This window comes from Geospiza fortis, unplaced genomic scaffold, assembly GCF_000277835.1.
Source record: "Geospiza fortis unplaced genomic scaffold, GeoFor_1.0 scaffold713, whole genome shotgun sequence".
NCBI lineage: Eukaryota > Metazoa > Chordata > Aves > Passeriformes > Thraupidae > Geospiza > Geospiza fortis.
The window spans coordinates 33,481-60,921 of NW_005054706.1; the positions used below are offsets into that span (position 1 = coordinate 33,481).

Consider the following 27,441-nt stretch of genomic DNA (forward strand, 5'->3'; position numbering starts at 1 on the left):
CTGGGATGTGAGCTGGTGGCATCTTCCCATTGTCATAACCATGTAATGAGGCTGATGCTGGAAAATAAAACAGCTCAAGGCACATTCCACAGCAGTCCTGTCCCGTTTGTGATTTGTACACAGCCCCTGGCCAGCGATATGGGCCAGCACAGGAGGGACCTGGAGGAGCCCAGAGGAGGCTCCAGGATGAGCAGAGGATGGAGCAGCTCCAGGATGGGCAGAGGATGGAGCAGCTCCAGGCTCCAGGATGAGCAGAGGATGGAGCAGCTCCAGGCTCCAGGATGAGCAGAGGATGGAGCAGCTCTGCTGGGAGGAAAGGCTGGCACAGCTGGCATTGTTCACCTGCACAGGAGAAGCTCTGGGGTCACTGAATTGCGGCCTTGCAGGGCCTGGAGGGGCTGCAGGGAAGGTGGAGAGATGTGAGAAATGGATCTGTAGAAAAAATTTAAAATTTGACAGAAGGTTTATATAGTGTGTGTTTGTATGTAAACTTTGAGAAAAGAAACGTTGATTTAGAAATGTTATAGAATAGGACAGATACTGTTGAGAGAGAATTGAACTAGAAACAAGACATCCCACAGAGAGACTTTGGACAAGGGCATGGAGTGCCAGGAAAAGTGGGAATAGCTTCACACTGACAGAGATTAGGGTTAGATGGGATATGGGGAAGGAATTCATCCCAGTGAGGGTGGGCAGGCCCTGGCACAGGTGCCCACAGCAGCTGGGGCTGCCCCTGGATCCCTGGCAGTGCCCCAGGCCAGGCTGGACAGGGCTGGGAGCCCCCTGGGACAGTGGGAGGTGTCCCTGCCATGGCAGGGGTGGAACTTGGTGATTTTTGAGGTCCTTTCCAACCCAAACCATTCTATGATTCTGTGCTACTCTGGGGTTAAAGCTCGTAGAGGTTATCACTGCTCAAATATGTGCTCTCCTCCTGGGAAAGGAAGAGCTCTCCCACACATTTTTGCCCAAGTCCCTCATCAGAGGTATGTGATCTTCTAACTATTACTTTTTGTTTATGCAATGAAACTCAAAAAAGTCTCTAATCTGACAGTTATCTTTTACAGTCCTGTAATGTACAGAAGAGGATTTAGGTGTTAAAGCTGAAAAATGTTTCCCAGCTTTGATGTTTCCAGGACATAGAATGTTCTCTACCTGTTCTCTAAGACAAGATTGCACCATTCCTTACATTTTTAGTGTCAAAAGATAACAAATCACACCAGAAAAGAGAAACCTTGCAAACCAGTACATGAAAACCAGTAATGAATTGACTGAAGAATTAAAAACACTCTTTTTAGATTCCTTTTATTGAAGGATAATCTTTTTTACCTTCATCTCTATAAAACATGTTTATCTTAACTAAATAAAATCCAAGAATTTCACAAAGTAAGCTGCCAGCCTTTTGGTTTCACAATTTTATATTTAGCATTCAGCATAGATTTTTTTTAAGTTTATCAGTATCGTTTTCCAAAGTTGTCATCTACGCAGATAAGGCAGTGGAGAGTATCTCAAATCTTTAACATCTTGTGTTCTCTGGTTCTTTCAAAACAACTTGTTCCTTCTCAGCTATTTCTTTTCCACCTCGAAGTTCTGCAGTCTGGATACATGGATCTGCCTCTCCCAAATTAGACAGCAATTAGCTCAGATTAGACAGCCACAGGGAAATGTTCCACCTTCCTGACAGGTATTTTGGCAGGGGAAAGCTCCTGGCACTTCAAGATCCACAGAGGATTCTGGTGCCTGCAATTGGAATACTGAATTTTCAGAGTTCAGTAATATCTGCTCAAGTTTCTGAGTCAGAAACTCTGTATTTGCACAGGATACCTCAATGCATTTGGCTAGGAATTATTCAAAGCAATAAGTTTTCACAGAAATAAATGAGTATTAATTGCATAAAGCGCAATGAGAGAAAGAAAGATGTGAGTTAAGGAAATAGCTTTAGATAGAAACTTAAATTTACTTTCACGCAGGCATAAAGGGTGTCTAAAAGATCTCAATCCTTTTCCTCTAAACTGGTGAGGAATCCGTGCAGCACTGTCCCTCAGGTGTGTTATGATTTTTGAATAAGGAGCTCAGTGATGAGGTTCATGAGGTAAATATGGGCTGGGTTTGGCAACTGCAGGGATAAAAGTGCACCAAAATAAAATATAAAATAAATATAAAATATTTAATAATATAAAATATAAAACATAGGGTTCTGTTCAGGGGCACTGCATGATTTTGTTGTTTTTATGCTCTCAGGATGCTCTTGCCCAGGGTAGGAGGGAGCTTTGCCCCTGAGCTCCTGGCTGGGCACATCCCCATGGACAGGGCACCTCAAGGGGCTCCTCTCTTTGGGTGCTGTTTGCTGTTGGGTTTTTTAAAGCCAAGTGCCTTGGAAACTGCTCCAAATGCAAGTGGGACCATGAAGGGACCTTCCTCAAATAGATTGGAGCAGTTCTTCAGCTTCCCAAATCATGAAATAACTCAAGAAGTACCCCAGGACATTCCTTTCAACACTGCATTGGCAGCTGTTAATCCTCTTTCTGTTCAAGAGCCTGTTCCAGCTCCTCCAACTTTATTAAAGACACTCTTTTCCAGGAAAATCCAGTGTTCCCATAGCCAATAAATAGTGTGTAAGCTTTCAGAAGGTTTGTTTTCAAATTTGGGTGGAAAGGTTTCTTTTCAGTTATCTCATAACCTTCCCCTCTCCAGCAATTCCAGCAACAGAGGAGCCCTTCTTCCTCTCCCATGCACTGAGGCACCAAACTGAAATGTGTTTGAGTACTTTCTCAAACAAATGAGTCCCATTTTCAGTAGGCACTTGTTGAAACCATCTGCCAGTGGGATTTTATCTGGGTACATTTTGTGTAAATTTTGCACGTGCAGTGATGTGAAGTGAGGGAACAGAGGTATCCCTTGGCAATGGGGAGCACCAGGTCCTTGTATGAAGTCTAATTTCTTCCTGGGTTTATTATTTTATTCTATTCTGTGTAGTGAAAATATGCTGAAATTTTTCTTTATATAGTTCTATAAGTTCTAACTATTTAGATAGTTCCTGACTATCCATTTTTATTTCCTTTTAAATCCACATTTATATTTAGATTCAAGTGAGATTTAAGCCAGGCTTACAATATTTGTTACTCTAAGTGGAATTAATCCACCCTGTAATAATTTTGTCATGATTTTGTTCAGCCCAACTGCACAGACCCTTGTGACCAGACCTCAGCATCTCTGACAGCCCCCCTTTGGAGATGTGCCCTATTATTCCCCCCAAATGTATCTTTTATTCATTAGATTCCTGGAACTGTTGCCACTTTTAGTCTGTGTTACTTACAGGAAGACATGTAAGAACCTTCACTAACATTTAGCCAATTTAAATGTGTGTGATCAGAGGCAATGAAACCTTCAAGCACAGTTTGAGACACCCCAAATCCACTCTGGCTGGGGGTTAATATTCTACTTACAAGCAAGATATGCTGTGGAGAATTAATATTTGTTAGCACTGAATGAAAACCTTGCCCTGGTTTGAGTTAACCTTTGATTCCAGACTCCTCCCATGGCAGTGCAGTGTGTTTCCCTCAATATTCTGCCCAAAAAGCTCAAGTGCCACCAATCCCTGGCCTCTCTCCCACGCTCTTGGGTGGGTTCAAGGGGCTGAAGTGCTGAATATTTTTACACAACAAAACAAACACCCCCCTCAAACAGCTACAACAGCAAAACAAGCTCAATACCTACAATAAATACTTTCAAACTCTCATCACTTGCTGTTTTCAATGAGATCCAAGAGTAATTAACGATTTGTGTCTTCAGTGCAGGAGAAATCTTTCTCACAGAAAAGTTTCACACAGCCTGAAGTTGTTGCCAGCAAATTCTGCTTCAATTGGCTTCTACCAAGCAGGGATTTGATGTTCTGGGGTAATTCAAATGCTTACCTGCAGTTGTACTGCCAGCTACTCTGGTCTCCCAGGTTCTTGGGAGAAGAAATGCCAAGAAATGTGGTTGATAATCATCACTTCAAATAAAGAAGTGACAGCAGTGAATTCTAGTGAGAAGGAGTCAAGGCATTGCAATGAAATATCTGTTATTTCTCATTTGATTTAAGAGGGTTTTAAAGATGCTCAGCTTTAACAAGACTTAAATTATAAAAAAAAATAGGATAAAATTATTTCTTTCTTTTCACACAAGTGTGCTGCAAAGCAGTTGAGCTCTAGATTCACTACAGAACTTTTCAAATGTTTGCTCCTTCAAATCAGAGGGGAGCACACGGAGTGCTGATTTTACTGCTTGTTCCTGTGCTCTGTGCATGAAGAGTTGAGGAGAACAAGGCAGTGCAGGGCTCTTGCAGGTAAGAGAAGAGGAGGAAGGACTGGAAGAAGCTACACAACTTTTTTTTGTTGTTGTTTTCAGTGATTTATGGCAGGTTTTAGGTAGAAGCTGCACTGAACTCTGATCTGACCCCTGAATATCAACCTCACGTCTCAGACACAGGGGGCAACCATATATTTTCAACATGCTTCCCCTTTTCCTATTCTTTCAGTTGAATAATAAAAGAATAGGGGTAGGTATGACTGAACAGAAGCTTTGTGAGAAGAATTTCATATTCTGATTGCTCCCTCCTATCAGAACTTCATCCCTGCTGCTGTTCAGATGGTTCCAGCAGCAGAATTTAGCTCTGGCTTTAGGGAGAGCTGTGAGGGGTTTCCCCTCCTTGGATCCATTCTTTGCATCCATTTTATGTTACAGATTAATTATCACTTCTGGACTTGTTGCTGCTCCCTTTCTAAGGGAAACACCAACCCTTTGTTCTGCCGGAACAAAGGAAATCCGAAGCCTTGACAGCACTTTGGGGTAATTAACTCCTCATTATGGCGCTGACAGCTGCCCTTGATTGGCACCACGTGTCTGTTTTCAATAGGACCCGCGGGCATAATTAATTGTGGGGAGCCCATTAATTTGCCGTTGTGACGTTTTACAAAAGTATCTGGCCAAGAGTCCTGCGTGGGTGAAGGAGATGTCTCTGCTCTTTGGGATTTCAGAGCACCCAGAAAACTCTGAGCTCTTCCTGCTCCCAGGAATTGGTTGCTTTTAAAAATCTTCACCTCAAGCCTTTATTAAAAATTATGTTCTTAAGAAAAATTATGAAAAAAAGAAGAAGAAAAATTATGTTCTTCAGGCAAAGGAATCTTGTGGTGGGTGAAATATTTCAATCATGAGAGAGGGAGAACATTTATTTATGAATAATAATAAATTGTTTTGCAGATAGGAAAGAACAGTGTAGGAATTGCAGTGACTTGCACACCCATTGTGGAAAAGGAACCTTACTCATGTTTAGGTTCACATGTACATAAATAAATAAATCCAAATAGCCATAAAAAACCTGGCTTGATTAAAACACAAGGCATTTTTTTCATTATTAGTTCACAAGGAAAATATAGCTAAATGAAATTTCACTATTATTGTGGCCCAACTATAAATATTTTGTCTCAGATTTCATCTTAAAAATGTATTGCTTTAAAAGGCCTTCTAGTATTTATTGCCCTACGTTAATTATTCCTTTTCTTATCATATTATGCCAATTTTTGTCCTGGTTCTCTTGCAATTAATTCCTCTTCTGGGTGATCTAAGGATTCAAGGACTTCATTTGGGATTTGATGAGAATTTGTAAGGAGGGTGGACTTCATCCTGGGTAAAATTCCTCCTTCATCTGTCAAAGAGCTTAGAAGAATTTGAATTTTAACGATGTATTTCATCACCTCTCTGTGTAATTATGTCTCAGTGATGTCGTGTGCAGGTATCAATTATGTCCTTCCTCTTCTTGATTAAAATAACCCTTCATTAAAAGCCACCTCTCTTCATTTGGATGCATTTTGATGACAGAACTTCAGGCACTTTGCAGGTCTTGGCTAACTGAGGGTGCTCCCTGCTGCATCATTCTCCCCCAAATTAGCTGGTGGAGATTTGTATAATAAAGATTTAAAGAATAAAGATTTGAATAATAAAGATTTGAATAATAAAGATTTGAAGAATAAAGATTTAAAGAATAAAAATTTGAAGAATAAAGATTTGAAGAATTAAGATTTAAAGAATTAAGATTTGAATAATAAAGATACGAAGAATTAAGATTTAAAGAATAAACATTTGAAGAATAAAACCAGTTCCTGGATGGGGAGGAGATGTGGATGAGGTGGCATCAATTTTAATTTTAATTTTTAATTTAAGCAGATAATTCTCAAAAAGTTTGTGTTGATTTCCTGACCCCTTTATTGTTGAGTGGGAAGATCTGTCTTTATTAATTAGGAATTATGGAGATAAAGCCTGTGATTTTGGGTTTTAATTGTGATTTTTGTTCACCCTGTTAATTCTGTCATTCCCCAGCTAAAGAGGGGATTTTAAACTCACATTTTATGAGTGGCTGCCTCCATCAGGAGCAGCAGCTGCAGCTCTGGAGGTGTGGAACCTGCCCAGGTGCTGCTTCAAGATTTCCATTTTCCCTATTGGCATCTCCAGCCTCCCACCCCATCACTCCAGGAGTTTCCCTTTGCAGATTCCTCCTTTTTTTCATTTTTAAAATTTCATTTTATTTCATTTAAATATTTCTATCTCCTATAAATATTATATTTTTCATAGAAATATTCTATATAATTTCACTGTTTTATTTTACTAGCTGGAATTACAGGATCAATATATCCCTAAATTTATTGACTCAGACCATAACTGAACCAAATACAAAAGGAAGAATTCTTTCATATATTTAACTGTAGTTTGCTTGGTTTGATTTAATACTTAACCTTTCTACTAAATTGTAATTAAATTATGTGTATGCCTATGTAGACATTAATTATATAATCAATTGAAACCTGTGAAAATCAATTAATTTGTTTTCACTCACAATGTGGAGGGAGAGGAATACGAGTCTGAAGTTGTAATAATTTGTAATTTATATTTATTTATTAACCTATAACTTTAACCTTATTAATATGTAATTTTTATTTATTTATTTATTAACTTATAACTTTAACTTTATTCATTTATTAACTTAATTTATTATTTATTAACTTGAAATATGGATTTTAAAGAAATCTCTGCCCAGGATGGTTTATTTCAGGTTGAGTGTTAAAAAACTTTTATGGGAATGTCTTTCTGTGTGCATTCATTGCTTTAAGTTGCTTCAAAATGTTGAGGTTTTGAAAAGAAATATTTTAATGTTATAGCTCCAATTACAAAAGGAAATTGATGAAATTTAAGGTTAACAGGTAAAAATGAAGGTTAGAAATTTTTTTGGGGAAAACAAATCAAATTGAAAAACCATTTATTTAGGAAGTGTTTCATTTTTAGGTCATGTATGTTGGTAACTAATTCAAATAAATTATTTTTCTTTGACTTTAAAGAAAAGTTGTTCTAAAATTAAAATTTTGTCCCTGACCTGAAAAAGTGAAACATTTCTTCATTTATAACCAGATACAAAATACCTGGAATATTCTGCTTTTATGTCTCTTTCTACTACAGTATGGGGTATTTTCAGTAGTGAGTAAAAAGCAGTCCTTGAATCCAATTAGTTCAGTTTTAACCCATTGTTTCACAAGTAATGCTGGTTTTCTTCAAATAGTGTCATATTTTTTTTTAATTAATTCAGTTTTACCCCAGTATTTCATATGTAATGCTGGTTTTCTTCAAATATTGGTTTTTTTTGGTAATTAATTCAGTTTTATCCCAGTATTTCATATGTAGTGTTGGTTTTCTTCAATATTATAAATTTATTTTAATAATTCATTTTTATCCTGGTTTTTCCTATGTAATGCTGTTTTCTTCAAAATTATAATTTTTTTTGTAATGAATTTAGTTTTATCCCAGTATTTCACATGTAGTGCTGTTTTAGCTCCAAATGAGAAAATTTTTTTTGTAATTAATTCAATTTTATCCTGGTTTTTCACATGTAATGCTGTTTTCTTCTAATATTATAATTTTAAAATTAATTTAGTTTTATCCCAGTATATCACATGTAGCATTGTTTTAGCTCAATATTCTAATGTATTTTTGTAATTAATTCAGTTTTATCCCAGTATTCCATATGCAATGTTGTTTTCTTCAATATTACAATCTCTTTTCTTTTCTAATGAATTTAGTTTTATCCCAGCATTTCACATGTAGTGCTGTTTTAGCTCAATATTAGAATTCTTTTTGTAATTAACTCGATTTTATCACAGTTTTTCATAGCACTGTTTTCTTCACTATTATCATCTATTTTTTTGCAATTAAACCAGTTTTATCCCAGAATTTCCCATGTAGTGCTGTTTTAGCTCAATATTAGAATTTTTTTAACTAATTCACTTTTATCCCAGTATTCCATATACAATGTTTTCTTCTCTCTTATCATCTTTTTTTGTAACTAATTCATTTTTATCTCAGTATTTCCCATATAGTGCTGTTTTAGCTCAATATTCTAATTTTTTTTTGGTAATTAATTCACTTTTATCCCAGTATTTCCCATGTAGCACCATTTTAGCTCAATATTCTAATTTTTTTTTGGTAATTAATTCACTTTTATCCCAGTATTTCCCACGTAGTGCTGTTTTAGCTCAATATTCTAAATTTTATTCCCTCTTTTTTCCCCATGGAAGACGGAGGGTGCTGGCAATTTCCGATGGGATTGAGCACATTGGGAATCTGCGCTGGGAGCTCGCCCTGTGCCTCCTGGCTGCTTGGACTATTTGCTATTTCTGCATCTGGAAAGGCACCAAATCCACTGGAAAGGTGAGGCTGAAATATTTATTTCCACCAGAACAGGAGAATTTCACATGTGTGAGGAACTGTAATTAATTGTAATTAAGAATTGTTTGTGGTTTTTGGTCGTTTTGGCTTCATGATTTGTTTTTTCTCTAATTCTCTTAGGTAAGGTTGGGTGGTTTTGTTTTATTTTTATTAATTTAGCAATGAGATTTATTGGAAAAAAAAAACAGGTTGTGTTGATTTCTGCGCACAAATTCTGCAAAATTTGGATTTTGCCCCAAACTGTCAGGATTCAAAACTCTCAGTCCCACAAAAGAGTCACTGAGAGTTTTGATGCACATTAAAAAAGAATTTAAAACTACAGATTGAACACCAAGAGCAGAAATAATGAAAGCACTCAGAGAGAAACCAAGACAGGCATATTATGGGGAAAAATAAAAATGTTTAGCACTTTTTGAGTGAATTCCGCTCAATCCTGGGAGCAGGGAGCCATGGGGTGAGGGAGAAGCCGCCCCTGGAGTGGTGTCAGCCACAGCTCTGAGTAGAATCTGTGAATAATCAAGTACACTGAGAGAGGAAAAGAGCCACAGACTTGGAGGGAGGATCTAAAAAAAGCACTGGTTTCTCATGTTGGAAATAAAGGAAACCAGGAACAAAATTGCTGCATTGAAACACCTAAATTTCAATTGTTTCTTCTGTAGTTTGGGTTGTGGTTGGGGATATTTTTATTTCTGTTTTAGTGACCTCTGTTTATAAATGAAATATTTGAAATGTAATGGAATTTTGAAATTTAGAAAACACCAGAGTGAAATTTTTCAGCTGTGTCACCTGCACACATCCTTGATACTACCAACTTTTTGGCTGTTCCCAGTTGCTGATTCTGGGTGTGTTTGCCAACTGTGCCACTCAAGCTGCTGCTGCTGCATTTCCCGTGCAAGAATTTCCACACACACAGAGATTCCTGCAGCCCCACCTTCATCAGTGCAGGGAAAATCACAAAATCACTGCTGAGACCACTGCCAGGGGCAGGGAGTGATGCCTTGGGAACGCTGCCCTAGAACAGGGGCTGGATGGAGTTAAAGAACAAATTAGGGATTTATCAAAAGGATCCACCTTGGGCAGCACAAGAGCCCAGCCAGGGCTGCACCCAAGATGAGCCAAAATGGTCATAAAATGAACCCAAGGTGGACCAAAATGGTCACAAAATGAATTCAAGATGACCCAAAATGGTCCCAAAATGCACGAGCAGGCACGGGGTCTCTCCCTGGGATCAGTTCTGCTCCATTTGCACCTTGCAGTTCATTGTCCCATTCCAGCTTTAGCCCAGGCAGTCCCACCCTGCTTGTTTTTCTCTCTCCAGCCCACGGTGTTTGTGCTCTTGGGGCTGAGATTTGGATCATTTGTCCTTGGTGCCCAGCTGGAGCAGGAATTGTTTTGTCTCCCTGCTCTGTGCACAGAGCTCACCATCCCCTCATGAGAAGCCCAGACCCACACACTACAGCAGCACAGAATCTGAAAATATAAAAGCCAAAACCTGAGGCATCAGGACGAGAATGAATAGTTTAGAGGCAGGGGAAACATCCTAAAGAGAGGAATCTGGAGAATTCCCAAAGTGACCCAAGGGAATGACAAGATCAATGTCCTCACACCTTTGACGTGGGCTCAGGGAGGTGCACGAGCACTTTGGAGTTTTCTGAGGGGCTGCAGCTGAGGGGAAGAAATGAAACTGAGCAAAGCTGGGTTTTTTCTCCATCAGAAGGAATGTCTGAGGATAGAAATGTATTCTAGCGTGGTTTAATCTGCCCCAGGGGTGCAGGGAAAGCTCTGTGGCTGCAGGTGTGTGCACGCACGCGAGGCTGGGCCAGGGCCACTCACAGACAGAGCAGTGCGAGCAGCCCTGGGCTCAGAAGGGACTGAAGTGACTTTAGAAAGGATTTATTTTACATTTCTGGAGTTTACATCCAGGATTTTATTGTTCTTCCATTCTTTCAGTTTATACCATTTCCCCAGAACCAGATCTTGTGCTTTGAAGGTGGATAACCTGTCTGACCTTTTCTTTTTCCTTTTTCTGATGGCTTAGCTAAACCCTCGGCTTTAGGCAGGTGGAATAAATTGATTTTATTTCAGTGTGATTTTGATAACCACCCCTCTGATGAGGTCAGCCTGGGAAAGAACAGCCTGTCTTGGGCACTAGGAATGGGATAATAAACTTTTCAACAAGCAGAAATAACTTCTAGTCTTGCAACAGAAGTGCAAAGAGAAGGGAATTCATACCAAATATTCAGCTTTATAGGTCTCAAGCTTAAAACACTTAGACCAGGGCTCTGTAAGGGGCAGACTCATGGTATACTTGCAGCATTGAAATCAGTTTGCCATGGGCAGCTGTTCTGTTTCCAGAATCCTGAGGAATTCCTCAGGACTGGTAAATTCCCACAGGAGACCCTGTGGTACCCATGAACCTGCCTTTCCACAGGGTCCCTGGCTCTCAGGAAGGATCTGTCCTAGCCAATATTGCTAATTCAATATCATATTGCTAATTCAATATCATATTGCTAATTCAATATCATATTGCTAATTCAATATCATATTGATAATTCATTATCATATTGATAATCAATATGATATAATATTGATAATTCCTTTTCCCAGCTCTGTTTCTGCAGTGCAGGTTTTTCCCCTGGGCATACATTTACCTTTTTTAATTTTTTAATTCACTGTTTATTCAATATTCTTCCACTTGCCACTTTTCCCAGCCTAATCTCTGGGAATCTGGGCCGTGGCATTGCCTTCCCAGAGCAGCAAACTTCCCAGCTTAAAAACAAAGGCAGCACTCAGGTGTTGGGGATTCTATAAATGGATAAAATGTTCTGAAATATAAATGATGTAGCACATTTCTCAGCTGAAGTTTCCATTTCAAATCTAATGCCGTTTCTAAAAGTCGTATTTAAGCTCATCCATAAACGTTCCTACTAAATTGAATTTATTATATGCTCATTTCCAGGAAACATTTAAAATTGATTTCTGGGGTTTTATTATAATAATGTAACAGTCTGTTAAATTTATGACATACTTTAATTGGATTGGATAATTTCAATGAAAAAATACATTTATTCAAAGTAAAAAAAAAAATTCCTAAAGTTTTATCACCTTTGAAACTTTTTCAAAGGGAGATGTCTGTGGGACAGGAAAGTGGAGAGAAAGAGGACAAGGGAACCAGAGGTGAGATGGAGAAGGTGTGTCCTCTCCACACACTTGTGCTTTGTGAAATATTCAGGAGGTTGGTTCACCCTTTTCCTCTTTTTTACTCTGCATTCTAATGCATGGTGGAAAAAGAATCCAGGCCTTAAAAGCTGTTATAAAATAACCCCATCATTCTCCAACCAGCACTACCAGAGATCATGAATATTTAATATTTCAGGATATTAAATATATTAAGACTAACACAAAGTTTAACTCCAGAGGAAGTGCCCTGTTACCAGGATGTTCCAAACTTTTCCATTACTGTTCTTGAAATTCATCCCTTTCTCACAAAGCATTTCCATTTTCCCTTCCAACAGCTGTGAAATAGCAGAATAAATCCAGGTGATTCTGGCAGCTTTCAGGTGAAATGGATTTGTGCCCTTTCAGAGGTCCTTGTCCTTAATTATTCAAGCTTTTCTTGCCCTGAATTATCCACTCTTAGATCTGAAGGTATTTGTGTGCCTTCTTTCACATTTTAAATGTTGCAAATAGGCAAAATGTGGGATCCTTTAATGAGAAACTCAAAATCAGAAGGAGAAAAATTTGCCAGTGCAGTTATCATAATTTGATGTGTATTTTGAAACTTGCTTGACAGTGTCTGACCTCCACCTCATGGAGAAGACCTTTCAGTAGCTGAGATCAAATGCTTCCAAAGATGAAGTAAGAACTATCTAGAAGACTGAAGAAAGTTAATTTTTTTAACATTTAAATTATCATTCCAGTCTCTGATCATTAGGTTTGGTTCAGGATCTGATTTTTCCAAAATCCTTTTGTTTTCTGTTTATAACAATTCTGAGTTTTTCTGTATTGTACACAGAGCTGCTGAGTCTCCCTAATTTTTTGATTTTCCTATTTCATTAATGAAATCTTGAGGAAGAAGGGAACCTGCTCTTTCATGGATCTTGATTATCCATTTATTAATTTAACTAAATGACCTCGTGCTTTAAACTTTGAAAGAGCAACCCCAGTAGCTGCCAATGTATTGTTCCTAAATGACTTGCTGGAGGCAGTAACCCTAATCTTTTCCTTTTTATTATTTATTTTCATGAGAATTTTTGCAAACAAAGCATTGCATAGAGCTCAGTTCTCTCTGTCCCATTCCTTTTGAAGGGAGGAGCCTGCTGGGCTCAAAGTTACAGAAAAGCATTTGAAGTTTTCTTTCCTGCTCTTTGTTAATTTTTGGGTGCATCAACGCATCCCTGTCCTGTGCTGATATCCCTGGTGTGAAACCCTGGCAGGGACTTGGAGTTATACAAAGGTAAAGGCTGGGAGGGACCTTGGAATGTCTCTGGTGAAACTTCTTGGTCCAAGAAGGTTCAGCACTGAGCTTGGAGCTGTTCTCTTGGTGTTTGGCTGCATCTTAAAACCCTGCCAGGACAGGGATTGCTCATGTCTTGGGAAAACCTCTTCCAATGCCTAATTTCCCTCCATTAATCAATTATTCCCTACATGTTGCTTCATTAAAATATTTAATTTTCTTAAAAAAATATTTCTTTTTTATTACCTTGTTACATTTCTGTAATCCAGCCCAAATCAAAGCTTATTTTTTGTATCATCTGTGTCACTACAGAGCATGGGCTTGAGTGTCTCCAATTACTAATTTGAAAAGACTTCTGTATTAATATTCTAAATTAATAGACTCAAGTTAAAAAATAATCTAGCTTTGCTGCCTGGACCTCTTGAGTGGGCATGAGAGCAAATCAGCATTGAGATGCTTCAGGATTTTGTGCTGTAGATGAGGAGAAGCTGAATCAAAAATATTAAAACCCCCACAGTCTTTATATCATTTTTAATTTATTGATATCAGAACATTTTACCCCACCCACAGCACATTAATTAAACTGTTGATGAGGTTTTGTCATGCTATGACTCAACACCAAGGCAGCATTTTCTGATGGGAAGTGTTTATTAAAAGAATATTCTCCCTCCAGGATTTTATTGAGTATTAGAATATCACAGTGATTGTATGAACACTGAATTCTCATATATTTTGGGTCTTTTTCAACGGGTTCTGGTTAAAATAATGCAAATATTTCTTTTGCCAGAGCTAAACTCAAATAGTTCTTGCTCAGTGATTTTTACTTCTGCACTAGTTACTGGTTAATGAGAGATGAGAAATCCTTCTCATTGTGCAGAACCAGCTGCAAGAGAGAAAAATCTCACAGGAATCCTTCCTTCAACATTTCCTGGAACTCCTCTACATTCCATAATCACTGAATATTATTCTGTCTGATTCTGACTTCTGAATATTTGGATCCTTTCCTTCTCTTTGTGCTCAGCTCCCTGATAGAAGGTGCTGAATTGAAGCTGCCCCTCAATATTTTATATTTTAAATACAGAGGGTGCTGCTGGGAGCAGGGATGTTGTAGCCCCAGAGCCAAGAGGCTGTGGGTATTGCTCTAAAATAAATCTGCTCGGCTTTTCAGGTCATAATTAAATTTGTAAATGTCTTGCAGGCTCTCATCAAGCCTTTGATAATACTGGGGCTCTGTCAGGGACTTTTTGCCCCTTTGCACCCTGCAGAATCTGTTACCCCCAGCCCAGAGAGCTCTGCTGGGAGGTTTGCTGTGCCACACGAGTAAAAGCTCTGATGTGGCTCCTCTCTCTGCAGAAACATGAGCTAAGATGCTGGATTAAATACTCCTGTGAGTCAAAAAAATAAGATTCAAGATTGCACAGGATTCTTCTGCCCTGATTTATCGCTGGGAATGCACTGCAGCTCTAGAAGGACACTGCTCACTTTGCAGCTCTCTGTTGTAAACCCTGAGAAATGACCTGGCAGCATTTGTAGCTGTCGAATATAAACATAAAAGGACAAGGGGCTCTGATACTGTCCTTGCCACCTTCACTATTCATTAAAATCTTCCACTTTCTACACAATCCTGCTGGAAAAGTTACAAAAACCAGAGCAAAGCAGAGAAGTTTTTATTTTCTCAAAGGAACAGCTCTGCTGCTGTAGGTGCCACAAGAAGCAGGATTTGGGGTTGAATATGTGCAAATGAGGGCATCATTTCTTGTTTTACTCTTTTGCTAGTGATTCTTTTCCTCTTTTCCCTGTGATTGTGCTTATTGCCTTCACCTGAAATGTTCTCTAAGAGTTCCATTTAGGAAAATTAGTTAGATTCCATTCAGAGCCCCAGATATTTCCTGCTCTGAGCATTTCATTTAACCTTTGCACACAAAACTTAGACCAGAGTCCTGCAGAGGCTGCTGAGTGCATTTAAAGCTGTGAGCAGTCTGAGGGGTTTAAGCTGAATTTCTGAGGGATCTGGGGATGTCCAGCCTGGAGCAAAGGAGGCTCAAGGAGGACTTTATTGCTCTCTAAAATGATCTGGCAGGAGGGGTCAGGCTCTGTCCCCAGGGAACAAGGGACAGGATGGATAAGAGGAGGTGGCCTTGGGTTCCAGCAGGTTTAGGCTGAATATTCGGAAAAATTTCTCCCAAAAGAACAAAAGGAGCAAAAAATAACAAAAGGAATGTCCAGCCTGGAGAAAGGGAGGCTCAAGGAGGACTTTATTGCTCTAAAATGATCTGGCAGGAGGGTGCAGCCAGGTGGGGTCAGGCTCTGCCCCCAGGGAACAAGGGACGGGATGAGAGGAGGTGGCCTCAGGTTCCAGCAGGTTTGGGTTGTATGTTGGGAAAAATTTCTCCAAAACGAATAAAAAGTAACAAAAGGAATGTCCAGCCTGGAGAAAAGGAGGCTCAAGGAGGGCTTTATTGCTCTAAAATGATCTGGCAGGTGGGGTCAGGCTCTGCCCCCAGGGAAAAAGGGACAGCATGAGAGGAGGTGGCCTCAGGTTGCAGCGGGTTTGGGTCGGATATTGGGAAAAATTTCTGCCCTGAAAAGGCGCTGAGGCACAGGAAGAGGCTCCCAGGGCAGTGGTTTAATCCCCATGCCTAGAAGGGTTCCAAGGACACGTGGATGTGGCACTTGGGGACAGTGGTGGCTTTGGCAGAGCTGGGTTTGGGGTTGGTCTTTTCCAGCTTTAGTTATTCTGTGATTCCCTGAAATTCATGTTCTGACTGCACAGCTGCTGTCCTTTGCAGCGCTGCACTGCTCCTCACCTGGTAATTAGTGCTGTGGGTCATTTGGTAATTAGTGCCAGGGATCCCGTGGTAATTAGTGCCGTGGATCACGTGGTAATTAGTGCCATGGATCCCTTGGTAATTAGTGCCATGGATCACGTGGTAATTAGTGCCATGGATCACATGGTAATTAGTGCCATGGATCACGTGGTAATTAGTGCCATGGATCACATGGTAATTAGTGCCATGGATCCCTTGGTAATTAGTGCCATGGATTACGTGGTAATTAGTGCCATGGATCACATGGTAATTAGTGCCATAGATTACATGGTAATTAGTGCCATGGATCCCTTGGTAATTAGTGCCAGGGATCCCTTGGTAATTAGTGCTAGGGATTAGGTGGTAATTAGTGCCATGGATCACAAGGTAATTAGTGCCATGGATCCCTTGGTAATTAGTGCCAGGGATCATGTGGTAATTAGTGCCAGGGATACCTTGGTAATTAGTGCCAGGGATCATGTGGTAATTAGTGCCATGGTTTACATGGTAATTAGTGCCAGGGATACCATGGTAATTAGTGCCATGGATCCCTTGGTAATTAGTGCCAGGGATCATGTGGTAATTAGTGCCAGGGATACCTTGGTAATTAGTGCCAGGGATCATGTGGTAATTAGTGCCAGGGATACCATGGTAATTAGTGCCATGGATCACTTTGGTTTGCTGAGCTGGAGCCACCGAAGGGCCAGTGAAGCGTCAGGAAATTTCTGGAAATCTACATTAATTATATCTGTCAAAACCCCAGAAATAAAAGAGAACAGGCCCAGCCTGTTTGCTGGGACATCTTGACATAGAATCATGCTAACAACAACAGAAAAATGTCCTGGAAAGGGGTCTTGACATTACTGTTAATCTGCGATGGGCAGGAAACTGAAAACGGGACCATTTGTAATGAATCATTGAGGTGGCCAAGGAAATGTACTAAAAAATCCTTATTTCACACTCACATTTTAACAAGGTGTAACTAAAGGTAGAGACCTCTGTTTTTTTTTTATTTTATGATGGTTTTGTGTGGTGCTGTTCACAGGGGTCTTAGGATGAGGGAAGAGACGAGAATCTTGACTCCATGTTTCAGAAGGCTGATTTATTATTTTATGATATATATTATATTTTAAAAATGATATATTAAAACTATACTAAAGAATAAAAGAAAGGATTTCATCAGAAGGCTGGCAAGGGATAGAAAAGGAAAGGAATGATAATAAAATCTTGTGACTCTCAGAGAGTCCGGGACAGCTGGACTGTGCTTGTGCATTAATTAAAAACAACCACATGAGACCAATCAAAGATGCACCTGCTGCATTCCACAGCAGCAGATAACCATTGTTTACATTTCATTTCTGAGGCCTCTCAGCTTCTCAGGAGGAAAAATCCTGTCAAAGAGATTTTTCAGAAGATATCATGGCTACAGTTTTGAGGACCACCTGTCCCAGGCTGCAGTTCTGAATATTGCAATTTAAAACAGACTCCTGACCTGTTGGGAGTTTATTCCAACAAATTAAGCTCTGCACTGTGCACTACTAAATCAAATATATAAAATAAAGCTGCAACTGTAGTTAACTTTTGGTTATAATTTATTTTTCATTTTGCTGTTGGGGAAAATGCCCAGAATTTTTGTGAACAATTTAAAATGCAAAATAGGAGCTCCCAGGCCCTGCTGGCTGAGTGTGGTGTCAACTCTCACTATTGAACTCCAAATATTCCCCCTTAGCTCTGTGTTTCTGCTCCCTCCCCGTGGAGGGGAGCAGGGGATGGTTCATGGATGCACATCCCCAGAAAACTTCATTTTCCAGACATAATAAGTTATTTTTGCACCCCACACAGACACTTCCAGCTCATATTTCTTCTTATTTCGTGAATGATTTCTGTCACTCAGAACTTTGAAGGTTCTTTTTTTCCCCCAAGGTTTTTGTCCTGGTTCTGAGGTGAATTTCTTGGTTTGAACTGGGCTTTGGTGGCTTTGAAATAATCTATCACAACATAATGTGCCCCTCAATTATGTTCAATCTTATTGTTATTAGTAATATTTTGATAATAAAAAATTATAAAATGCAATGAGAACAAAATAACTCAGCTCTATATCTGTTCTTTCCAAATGTGATTTTTTTCCTGCCTAAAACAAAGAATTTCAAATACCAAGCAGTAAGTTTCAATGGTTTCTCCAAAGGACAACATCTTTTTTAAGCTTAAAATTTAAGCTTAAAAATTTAAAGCTGGTTGGATTTAATTGCTTAATTTAAAGCTGGTTGGATTTAATTGCTTACCTCTCTGCAAGGCTTGGACTTTCTCTATTCTGCCCGAAGATTTGCAGCAAGGCTGAACCAACAGCCAGGAAAAGTCAGAATTTCTGTAGCTGTCTCCAGTCCCTGTGTCACAAAGCAGGAAAAAAACCCTAACAAGGGGAGCTGATATGTCTTTTGCTGCTTCTGGGATATAAACTGAGGAAGAAAATCAAGTGAGATTTGGATTTCTGTTTCTGCATGCACAGGCACTAGGTTTACACTTATGGAGCTGGGCCAACAATTCTGTGATGGAAAACAAAAAAAAAAATTAAAATAACTTAAAAAAATAGGCCTGGACAAAAAATGTTTCTGACATGGGGTAATTTTGTGTTAATTGAGGCCTTGTCATTTCCAGTTGTGCAAAAATCACTGGCATGTGGCCCTAAAATAAGAGATAATATTCACCTGCTGGGAAATATCAGCAGAAAGAGAGCTCAGTGTGTCAAGATTAATGCATGAGAGAAGTGGGGAAATTCCTGGCATTAGGTTATTCCTTTTCCTTGAGGAGAAGTGGGGAAATTCCTGGCATTAGGTTATTCCTTTTCCTTGAGGAGAAGTGGGAAAACTCCTGGCATTAGGTTATTCCTTTTCCTTGAGGAGAAGTGGGAAAACTCCTGGCATTAGGTTATTCCTTTTCCTTGAGGAGCAAGGCACTGCTAGGAATCCAGTGTGCTTGAAGAGCCCAAACTCAGAGATGGTTTTTTTCTATATTTTACCCATCATTTTCCCTCCCCTCAGGAGTTAAGCCTTGCTTGCCAGCAGTTAAAACTCAGTCACTAGCCCCAAAGAAAATTTATTTCTCAATAGCAGGCCATCGAAAGGCCTTAATGGATTCAATGAGGCAGAAAGAAGGAGCAAAAGGACAGAAACAAAAAAATTAAAAAAAGAAAAAAAGAAAGATGTGTGGAAAAAAAAAAAAAAAAAAAAAAAAAAGCAAGAACTAGGGCCCATTGTAAGAGCCCAGGAAAAGGAACTGGGCAGCAAGGATTGTGTCTCCTGAAGTGTCTTTTGTTTCAGGCTGAAGTAACAGCAAAGAATGGCCCTTCATGGCGAGGCTTTGGCTGTGGCCAAGGCTGATGTCTGTATTCAAAGGGGGAAAGTAGAACATTCATGAGATGCATGCAGAGTTCCTGCTCTCCTCCTCCTCCTCTCCCTGAGGTTTCTAAACTCATTTTTTCTCCACTCTCCTGGGCTCTGAGCATTTAAGGACACCTCGGGTTCGTTAAAAAGAATTCGATTTTTGTGCTTCTCGTTGGTTTTCCTGACCTGTTGGACAGCTGGGGAAGGTTTCATATAAAGGAAACTTCAATAAAAATTGTGGTTTTATGATTTCAGTCCTTCCCAGCTGCACCTTAGAGGGGAAATCCACTTTGATATGAATATTTAGGGTGGGTCTAAGCCCTGGTCCACAGCTGAAGAGAGTAAAAAGTGTTTGAGGGCACTGAGGGACGGCTCAGGGCACGGGCAGGTTGGAGAGGTTCTGGGCAGAGAAATCCCCTGGGCTGTGAACTTTAAATATGAGAAAGCAGAAGGGTCAGGGAGGAGCAGAAGGTGGAAGGCCAGCTGGGATATTTGCTGTGGCAATGCAGGGAAAATTGCTGCAAAATTCAAGGGGAAGCCCCAGGGCACAGATGAGCACAGCAATCCCTGGAGGAAAAATGCCCTGATTGGCCAAAGGTAGCAAATTCAGCTTCTTTTTGCCCTACCAGGAACTTTTAGCTCATTATCCAAATTACAGTGACCCAACAAAGAGGCTTTAGCAATGGGACAGCTGCACTCATTTATTCAGAGTATATATTTATTAATATATATTTATTATATATATTTAAATAAATAGATAAATAATAAATACATTTAGATTTATTAATATATACTTATTAATATATATTTATTCAGAGTTTGATCTCTTCATGATTCAGAACCTGCCCTTCCCTACCCATCCTCTTCCCCAAATTTATAGCCAAAATAGAACATTTCCTGTTTATTATCATTGTTAATGCATGTGTCAGGGTTAAAATATTATTCCTTCACTGCTGCAGGCTGGGATTTACAACTGAGGGGTTTCCAAAGCTGCCCTTCCCAGAACTCTGTGGTTGCCACATCCTGGTCTCTATGTGTGCACAGAAATTGCAATGAATATTTCAATGAATATTGCTTTTCTTCAGTCTTGCTTTGTGTATTTGGAATATTTTTTGCACCTTTTCTTCTGCAGGAGCACACAGGGTCCCTAGGATGGGTTACACAAATATTTGTACCTCTGAGTTTCTTAATGGTGCTCCGATTTCATATTTTTCCCCATGAAACAGAACAGCTCCAATTCCCTATTAGAACCTGCCCTTCCTTACCCATCCTCTTCCCCAAATGTATAGCCAAAATAGAACATTTCCAGTTTATTATCATTGTTGATGCACATGAGGGGTTTCCAAAGCTGCCCTTCCCAAAACCCTGTGGTTGCCACGTCCTGGTCTCTATGTGTGCACAGTAATTGCAATGAATATTTCAATGAATATTGCTTTTCTTCAGTCTTGCTTTGTGTATTTGGAATATTTTTTGCACCTTTTCTTCCCCAGGAGCACACAGGGATACACAAACATTTATAGCTCTGACTTCCCTAATGCTGCTCCAATTTCATATTTCTTCCCATGAAACAGAACAGCTCCAATTCCCTATTCTCACCCAGGTTGTTTGTCCTCAGCTCCTGCTGATCTGTCCAGCTTTAGGACTGGCTCCTTAACTGCAATTTTAGCTATCCATTCCCATACCCTGTATGCCAGGGCTATATTAACCCAGATTCCTGCCAGTGGGAAGGCAGGCTCTGCTTTCTGCAGCCAGCCAAGCCCACATTTCTGGCTTTATCTCCAGTCTGAAGATGTCTTTGTGGTACAAGTTTTGTTTACAAGGCTGTTCTTGTGAGATTTACAAACTCGAGTCCTGTATCCCACCCCAGTGTCAGCTCCTGTGGCTCACACCCAAACTCACTCCCAAGAATGGCAAAGCTTAATGAAATAAATAAATAAATTGCCTCAACAAAGGCAGCTTCAGGCAGCTGCTGGTGCTGGGCTGGAAACTAAACCACATCCCCAGGAGGGAGCTGGCTGCTGTGCACCTGCTATTCACTCTGCTGCTGCAAAAAACCTCCTAAAAAGAAAGGAAGAAACTCAAAATATCCTGTGGAAGCTGGATTGTATCACGGAAAACAGACACTTTGGACAATTAGTAGATAGTGGTGTTGTGGAAAGTGTAAGGCACTGCTCTTAATTAAGTTAATTTAAAAAAAAATAGGCCTGAACAGTGCTTATATTTCTGACATGGGGTAATTCTGTGTTTATTGAGGACCTCTCTTATAGCAGAGCCTCTCTTGAGGTCTTGTCATTTCCAGTTGTGCAAAAAATCACTGGCATGTGGCCCTAAAATAAGAGAATATATTCATCTGCTGGGAAATGCCAGCAGAAAGAGTAAAAAATTCTGGGTTCTTTCCTGTGGGTGTAAAATGTGTTTGGGAGAGTTGCAGTGCTCGAGGTCAGGGAGGATTTTTGTGCTTTGGGTTGTGTGTTCCTTGTCCTTGGAGTGCCTTGCTGAGGGTGGAATCTCAGTGCTCCAAGTGTGGGATTGTTAGGAAAATTAACCCACAAACACCAGAGGTTTATGTGCAAAAAGGAGACAGAGGAGTCCTTTCTGGCTTTATTCGAATCAAGGGAGAGGCCATGGGGCATCCTCTGGCATCTCTCACATTTTTGGAGGACACAGCCTCCCTTTTTATCCCAATTTCCCATTTCCCTTCTCTCTTTCCCCATTTCTGACATACTTGAGACATTCAACTTCCCAGAACCCCTGATATCAGAGATTCCCCTCTAATGTATAACCCTCCCTTTTAATTTTTAATTCTTACAGAATTTAGGGGTTTTTCTTTCCCAATGTTTCTTTCATTTTTCAATGTCTAATGTCATTTATCAGCAAACCTAAAGTTTATTTCTAAAAGCAAATCTCTTTTTCCATTCATCAATCAGGGGAACCCTTCCCATTGTTTCTTTTATCTCCCAGTGCTGGTTTTATCCACCAGCAGACCCACAGCTTGTTTGGAAAGACAAATCCACTGTTCCTCTGAGGATGAGCACAGGGAGAGGTCTGTGCTGCCCAGGGAGAGCCCCTTTACATCCCCAGAGCAGCCTCTTGGGGATCTCTGCTGAGCTGAGGGCTTGAAGGGAGAGCTGAGAGATCAAAGCCTTTCCCTGAGAGAGAAAATCAGGAAAAAATCAGCCTGTGGCAGTCACAGACTCCTCACTCACCCTCTCTTCAGCCCAAAGGTTTTATTGTGTGATCCCTCTCATTTTCTCTATGCTCCACGTCCCCTTTTCTTCTCAAACCCACAAATTAATTGCAGCACTGTCAGACTGGTGTCCTACAAGGCAGCCTTGAGGTGATTTAGCAGCAGCATTGAGAGGCTGCTTGGAGGGGAAGTTTTAGAGAGCAATAAACCCTCATCAAGGTGTGACTAACTGCTTTGGGAGGATGGAGTAGCCACAGGGAAGGAAAACGTGGACAATCAGGGTCAGGATGATAAGGATGCTTGTTAGTCTGAGTGGTGAGGCTATTTATTGTGCTTTTGTTGTTGTACTTAATGCACAAGGAGTGTTGCAAACGCCTCATGGTGCATCCATCTCCCAGCTGTCACCATGGAGATAAGAGCTCCTGTTGCTCAGTGGCTGACAGGAGCTGGGCTGTCGTGCTGGGGGCACACAAACACACCTTTCCCCAAAGAAATGTGAGCTCTTTATCCTCCTGCAAGAGTCCTGGACTCCCAATAGGATCGCAGAATCACTTTATTCTCCTGCAAGAGTCCTGGACTCCCAATAGAATCACAGAATCACTTTTTCACTCTGAGGATGCTCAGATGCTGGAAGAGGTGCTCAGAAAGGTTACAGTTTTTGTATTTGGAGATACTCAAAATTCAGCCAGTCCTGATCTTTTCCTTCTGATTTGAGCAGTGAAATGCTCTATATGCCATTCACCTGCCCTTCCTATAATTCACAACCTGAGTTATACTAAATTTCCATGCCCTATAATCATTACAGAGAAATAGAACATTCCAAGACAGGGCCTGTCTGTTTAAGAGATTTATTGTCGCAGACATCTTTCATGAAAAATCCTTTCCTTAGGATTTTTCCTCCTGAGAAGCTGAGAGGCCTCAAGAAGAAAATGTAAACACTGATTATCTGCTGCTGTGGAATTCAACAAGTAGGGCAAGTAGACTTCGATTGGCCCATGTTGGTTGTTTCTAATTAACGGCCAATCAGAGTGAGCTGGCTCGGACAGAGAGTCTGAGACAGAGCATTTGTTATCATTCCTTCTTTTTCTATTCTTAGCTAGCCTTCTGATGAAATCCTTTCTTCTATTCTTTTAGTATAGTTTTAATGTAATATATATCATAAAATAAATCAGCCTTCTGAAACATGGAGTCAGATCCTGATCTCTTCCCTCGTCCTGGGACCCCTGTGAACACTGTCACAATTTATCACCTGGGGAAAGATCAAGGTTTGCCAGATATGGGTTTTTATGGTTTGGTTGGAAGGGACAGGACAGTCCATGGATGCAGGGAATATCCTGAGTTAGGAGAGACCCACAGGGAACATCCAGCCCCACTCCTGGCCCTGCACAGACCCCCCAACAATCCCACCCTGGGCACCCCTGGCAGTGGTGTCCAACTCTCCTGGAGCTCTGGCAGCCTTGGGGATGTCACCATTCCCTGGGGAACCTGGGCATTGCCAGCACCCTCTGGGCCAGAACCTTTCCCTGATTTCCACCCTGACCCCCCAGCCCAGCCCCAGCCCTTCCCTGGCTCCTGTCCCTGTCCCAGAGAGCAGAAACCAGAGCAGAAATCTCCACTGCCCCTCCTGGGGAGGTCTGACCCTTTGCCTTCACCATCATGATTACAAAAACCATCCAAAGACAAAAAGGTGTGCCTGTGCTGCAGGATATCTTTGCCTCCCAGTTTACAAATCTTTTTTCCCCAGCTTTTACTGCACAAATAAATAAATAGTTTACACTATTTATAGTGTAACACATTAAATAGTGCTGTGGTGCCCAGAAAACTGCAGAAGTGACTGCTAGATTTAGAGATGGCCACTGCTGGAGTGCTTGGAGGATTGATAGGATAATTTTCAAACAAAGTCTCACATACGATTGGTTTTGGTGCAAAATTCTAGGGAAAATTCTTCTTACCATTGAATTAATGTTCTGTATTTTTAATATTTGCAATTATTTGAAATGCAAGGCATTTATTTGGTGACAGCAGAGTCTGGATGACACATTGATCTTTTCCAGCTGGCACATTTCACCTTTTGAGACCACCTTTTTTTACCTTTTTACCCCTATAATCCTTTGGTCATAACATTGCTTCCGCTTCCCAGACTTCATCCAGCTTTTTGTTTTTTACCTCAGTGCTGATGTTCATTTGGGAGTGGGTTTTTTTTGAATTTTTTTTTAAAGACAGGTGAGGAAATCAAGCAGAAATCTAAGCTGGAGGTGATAAGGAATGCTCTGGGAAATCCTGATTTTATTGGAAAATGTTGATTCACTGAAGTGAATCATTGAAGGGAATCCATGATATAATAGAATAATATATAATAATATACTATATATATATATATAATTCTTTATATATATAATTATATCTATTATATAAAATGATATATATAAATACATGTAATTATATATGATTATATATATGAAATAATATATATCATTATATATATATACATAATTTATATATATTATATTAAATCCATTATATAATCCGTAATAATTCCATGAGGAGGACAGCACTCCTTCAGGAAACCCAGTTCCATGTTCTGCAGGAAGAGTCAGAGAGAAAACAAACCCTGAACCAGGAGAAGGAGTTGGCCAAAAATTTTGAGTCCATTCCAATGCACATTTAAGATCTTACACATTTTGAAGTGACAGGAAAAATCACCTCCTGCCCTGCATCTCTAGCTAAAGGTGAAACATTTTAGCTGAAGGTTAAACAGTTTTATGATGGGTCAGGACCTGAGGAGTGAGAACTGGAAGGTCTGTCTAGAATAACTCAAAATTCCAATTCATTTAATGCCTTATTGAGCCCCTGCTTCTGCCTGTGTAAAATCAATTACACAACTGGAAATTCAGGTGCTGCTGTGGGATAATTCTGAATTATTTTCACAGAAATGAGGGTGCTATGAGGAATAGTCATCCCATATTACATATTTTTTTAAGCAAAATGCAAACTTCTGGGTATATGTGTAACTCACAGTATCAGGTTTGTCTGTGAAGGTAAACTAGATGGCTTTGAGAGCTCTGAAAATCCTAGAAGGTTCTGGAAAGGAACAGCTTTGTTTTATAAAAGCCTGTACATTTTAAACACCTTTACAAAATGGAAAAAAAAAACCCCAACCCTCAGTTGATTAATTAGTCCTAATTTATATTTAAAATCCTTCCTGATTGATTCTTAAAGTTGACTTTTACTTGATTAAATAGAAGTCTTTAATTCTGAGATATTTGTGGCTCTGCAAATTCCCTCCTTGATGGGAGCTCTACATAAACACTTCGCTTGCAGTGATGAGCTCAGCCAAGATGCTGAAATTTGCTTCCTCCCCATCAGTCTTCCTCTCCCTGCCCACAACCAGAGGGCATCTCTTCCTCTTTGTACCCTTGAATGTTACACCAAAAAAAAAAATCACATTATAACTATAAGATATCATTATTTCACTGGTTTATCCTTTATGGTGGAGATAAAATAATAAACTTCAATCAATCTTCTTTTCTGGGTAAAAACCCCACAAAACCCAAAACATCCACTGCTTTTAAAGAAAGATATTCCAGGTGCCAGGGACAATACCACCAGGATTTTAGCATTGGGAATCTGCTTTTGTCTTTCCACTGGGAGAGCTGTGTCTGCTGGCCAAATGGTAGTGCTCCTTTTGCCCAAGGATTGCTGCCTTTGAGAAATTCCAGCACAGACCTTCTCCACAACCAGAGGGCAGCTCTTCCTCTTTGTGCCCCTGAATGTTAAACAAAAAATCACATTACAGTTAGAGGATGCTGTTATTGCACAGGTTTATCAGCACCATTTATGGTGGAGATAAAATAATAAACTTCAATCAAGAATTTTTTTCTGAGTAAAGACTCCTCTAACCCTAAAACATCCACTGCTTTTAAAGAAAAAACCTCTAAGAAAGACATTTCAGGTGCCAGGGACAATAACACCAGGATTTTAGTATTGGAAATCTGCTTTTATATTTCCACTGGAAGAGCTGTGTCTGTTTGCCAAATTGTAGTGCTCATTTTGCTTGTGAATTCCAGCCCAGCCCTTCCCCACAACCAGAGGGCAGCTCTTCCTCTTTGTGCCCTTGAATGTTAAACCAAAAAAATCACATTATAGCTCTAGGATGCCATTATTTCACTGGTTTATCATTTATGGTGGAGATAAAAGAATAAACTTCAGTCAAGAGCTGAAATTATAAACTTCAATCAATCTTCTTTTCTGGGTAAAAATCCCTCCAACCCCAAAACATCCACTGCTTTAAAAAAAACCAAAAAACAAAACAAAACAAAACAAAAAACCAAAAACAAACAAACAAAAACCAAAAACCAGAACAAAACAAAAACCCCAAAAAACCAAAACACTCTAACAAAGACATTCCAGGTCTTTGGAATATTAGGGACAATAACACCATGATTTTAGCATTGGGATTCTGCTTTTGTATTTCCACTGGGAAATTGCCAAATGGTAGTGCTCCCTTTGCTCAAGGATTTCTGCCTTTGAGAAATCCCAGCCCAGCCCTTCCCCTGGCTCCCAGAGCTATTTTGGGCAGGCAGGGTTTACAACTGTTGGGGTTTTTGTCAGAGCAGCGTGCTAACAGCACGTTCTCAACGTGAGGAACACGCTTCCCAACACACGGAGAGAACATTTTTGGGATGTTGGTGTTGAGGGTTGTTGCAGCTTTCAATTTTTTCATCATAACTCTTCTAAGAACAGTTGGTGAGCGGAGGATTAATGCTGTGTGTGGGAAATATAATTTTGGAGGCTGAGGAAGCACTGGGAGGAGGCGCTGAGCTCCTGAGCTGTATTTACTATAGATACTGATCTGTGAAACAG

The 27,441-nt window shown here is 40.0% G+C and overlaps 1 protein-coding gene across 2 annotated transcripts in view; it reads left to right on the forward strand.

Moving 5' to 3' along the window:
• LOC102041595 (sodium- and chloride-dependent GABA transporter 3) overlaps positions 1-27,441 on the forward strand; it is a 111,531-nt gene that overhangs the window by 23,456 nt on the left and 60,634 nt on the right. For both annotated transcript variants that reach the window (XR_004082714.1, XM_005430914.2), the window contains exon 6: positions 8,598-8,730. Coding sequence is in view for 1 of the 2 variants with exons in the window: in XM_005430914.2 (XP_005430971.1) it covers positions 8,598-8,730 (133 nt within the window). In the remaining variant the exon portion in view is untranslated. The remainder of the gene's footprint in view (positions 1-8,597; positions 8,731-27,441) is intronic.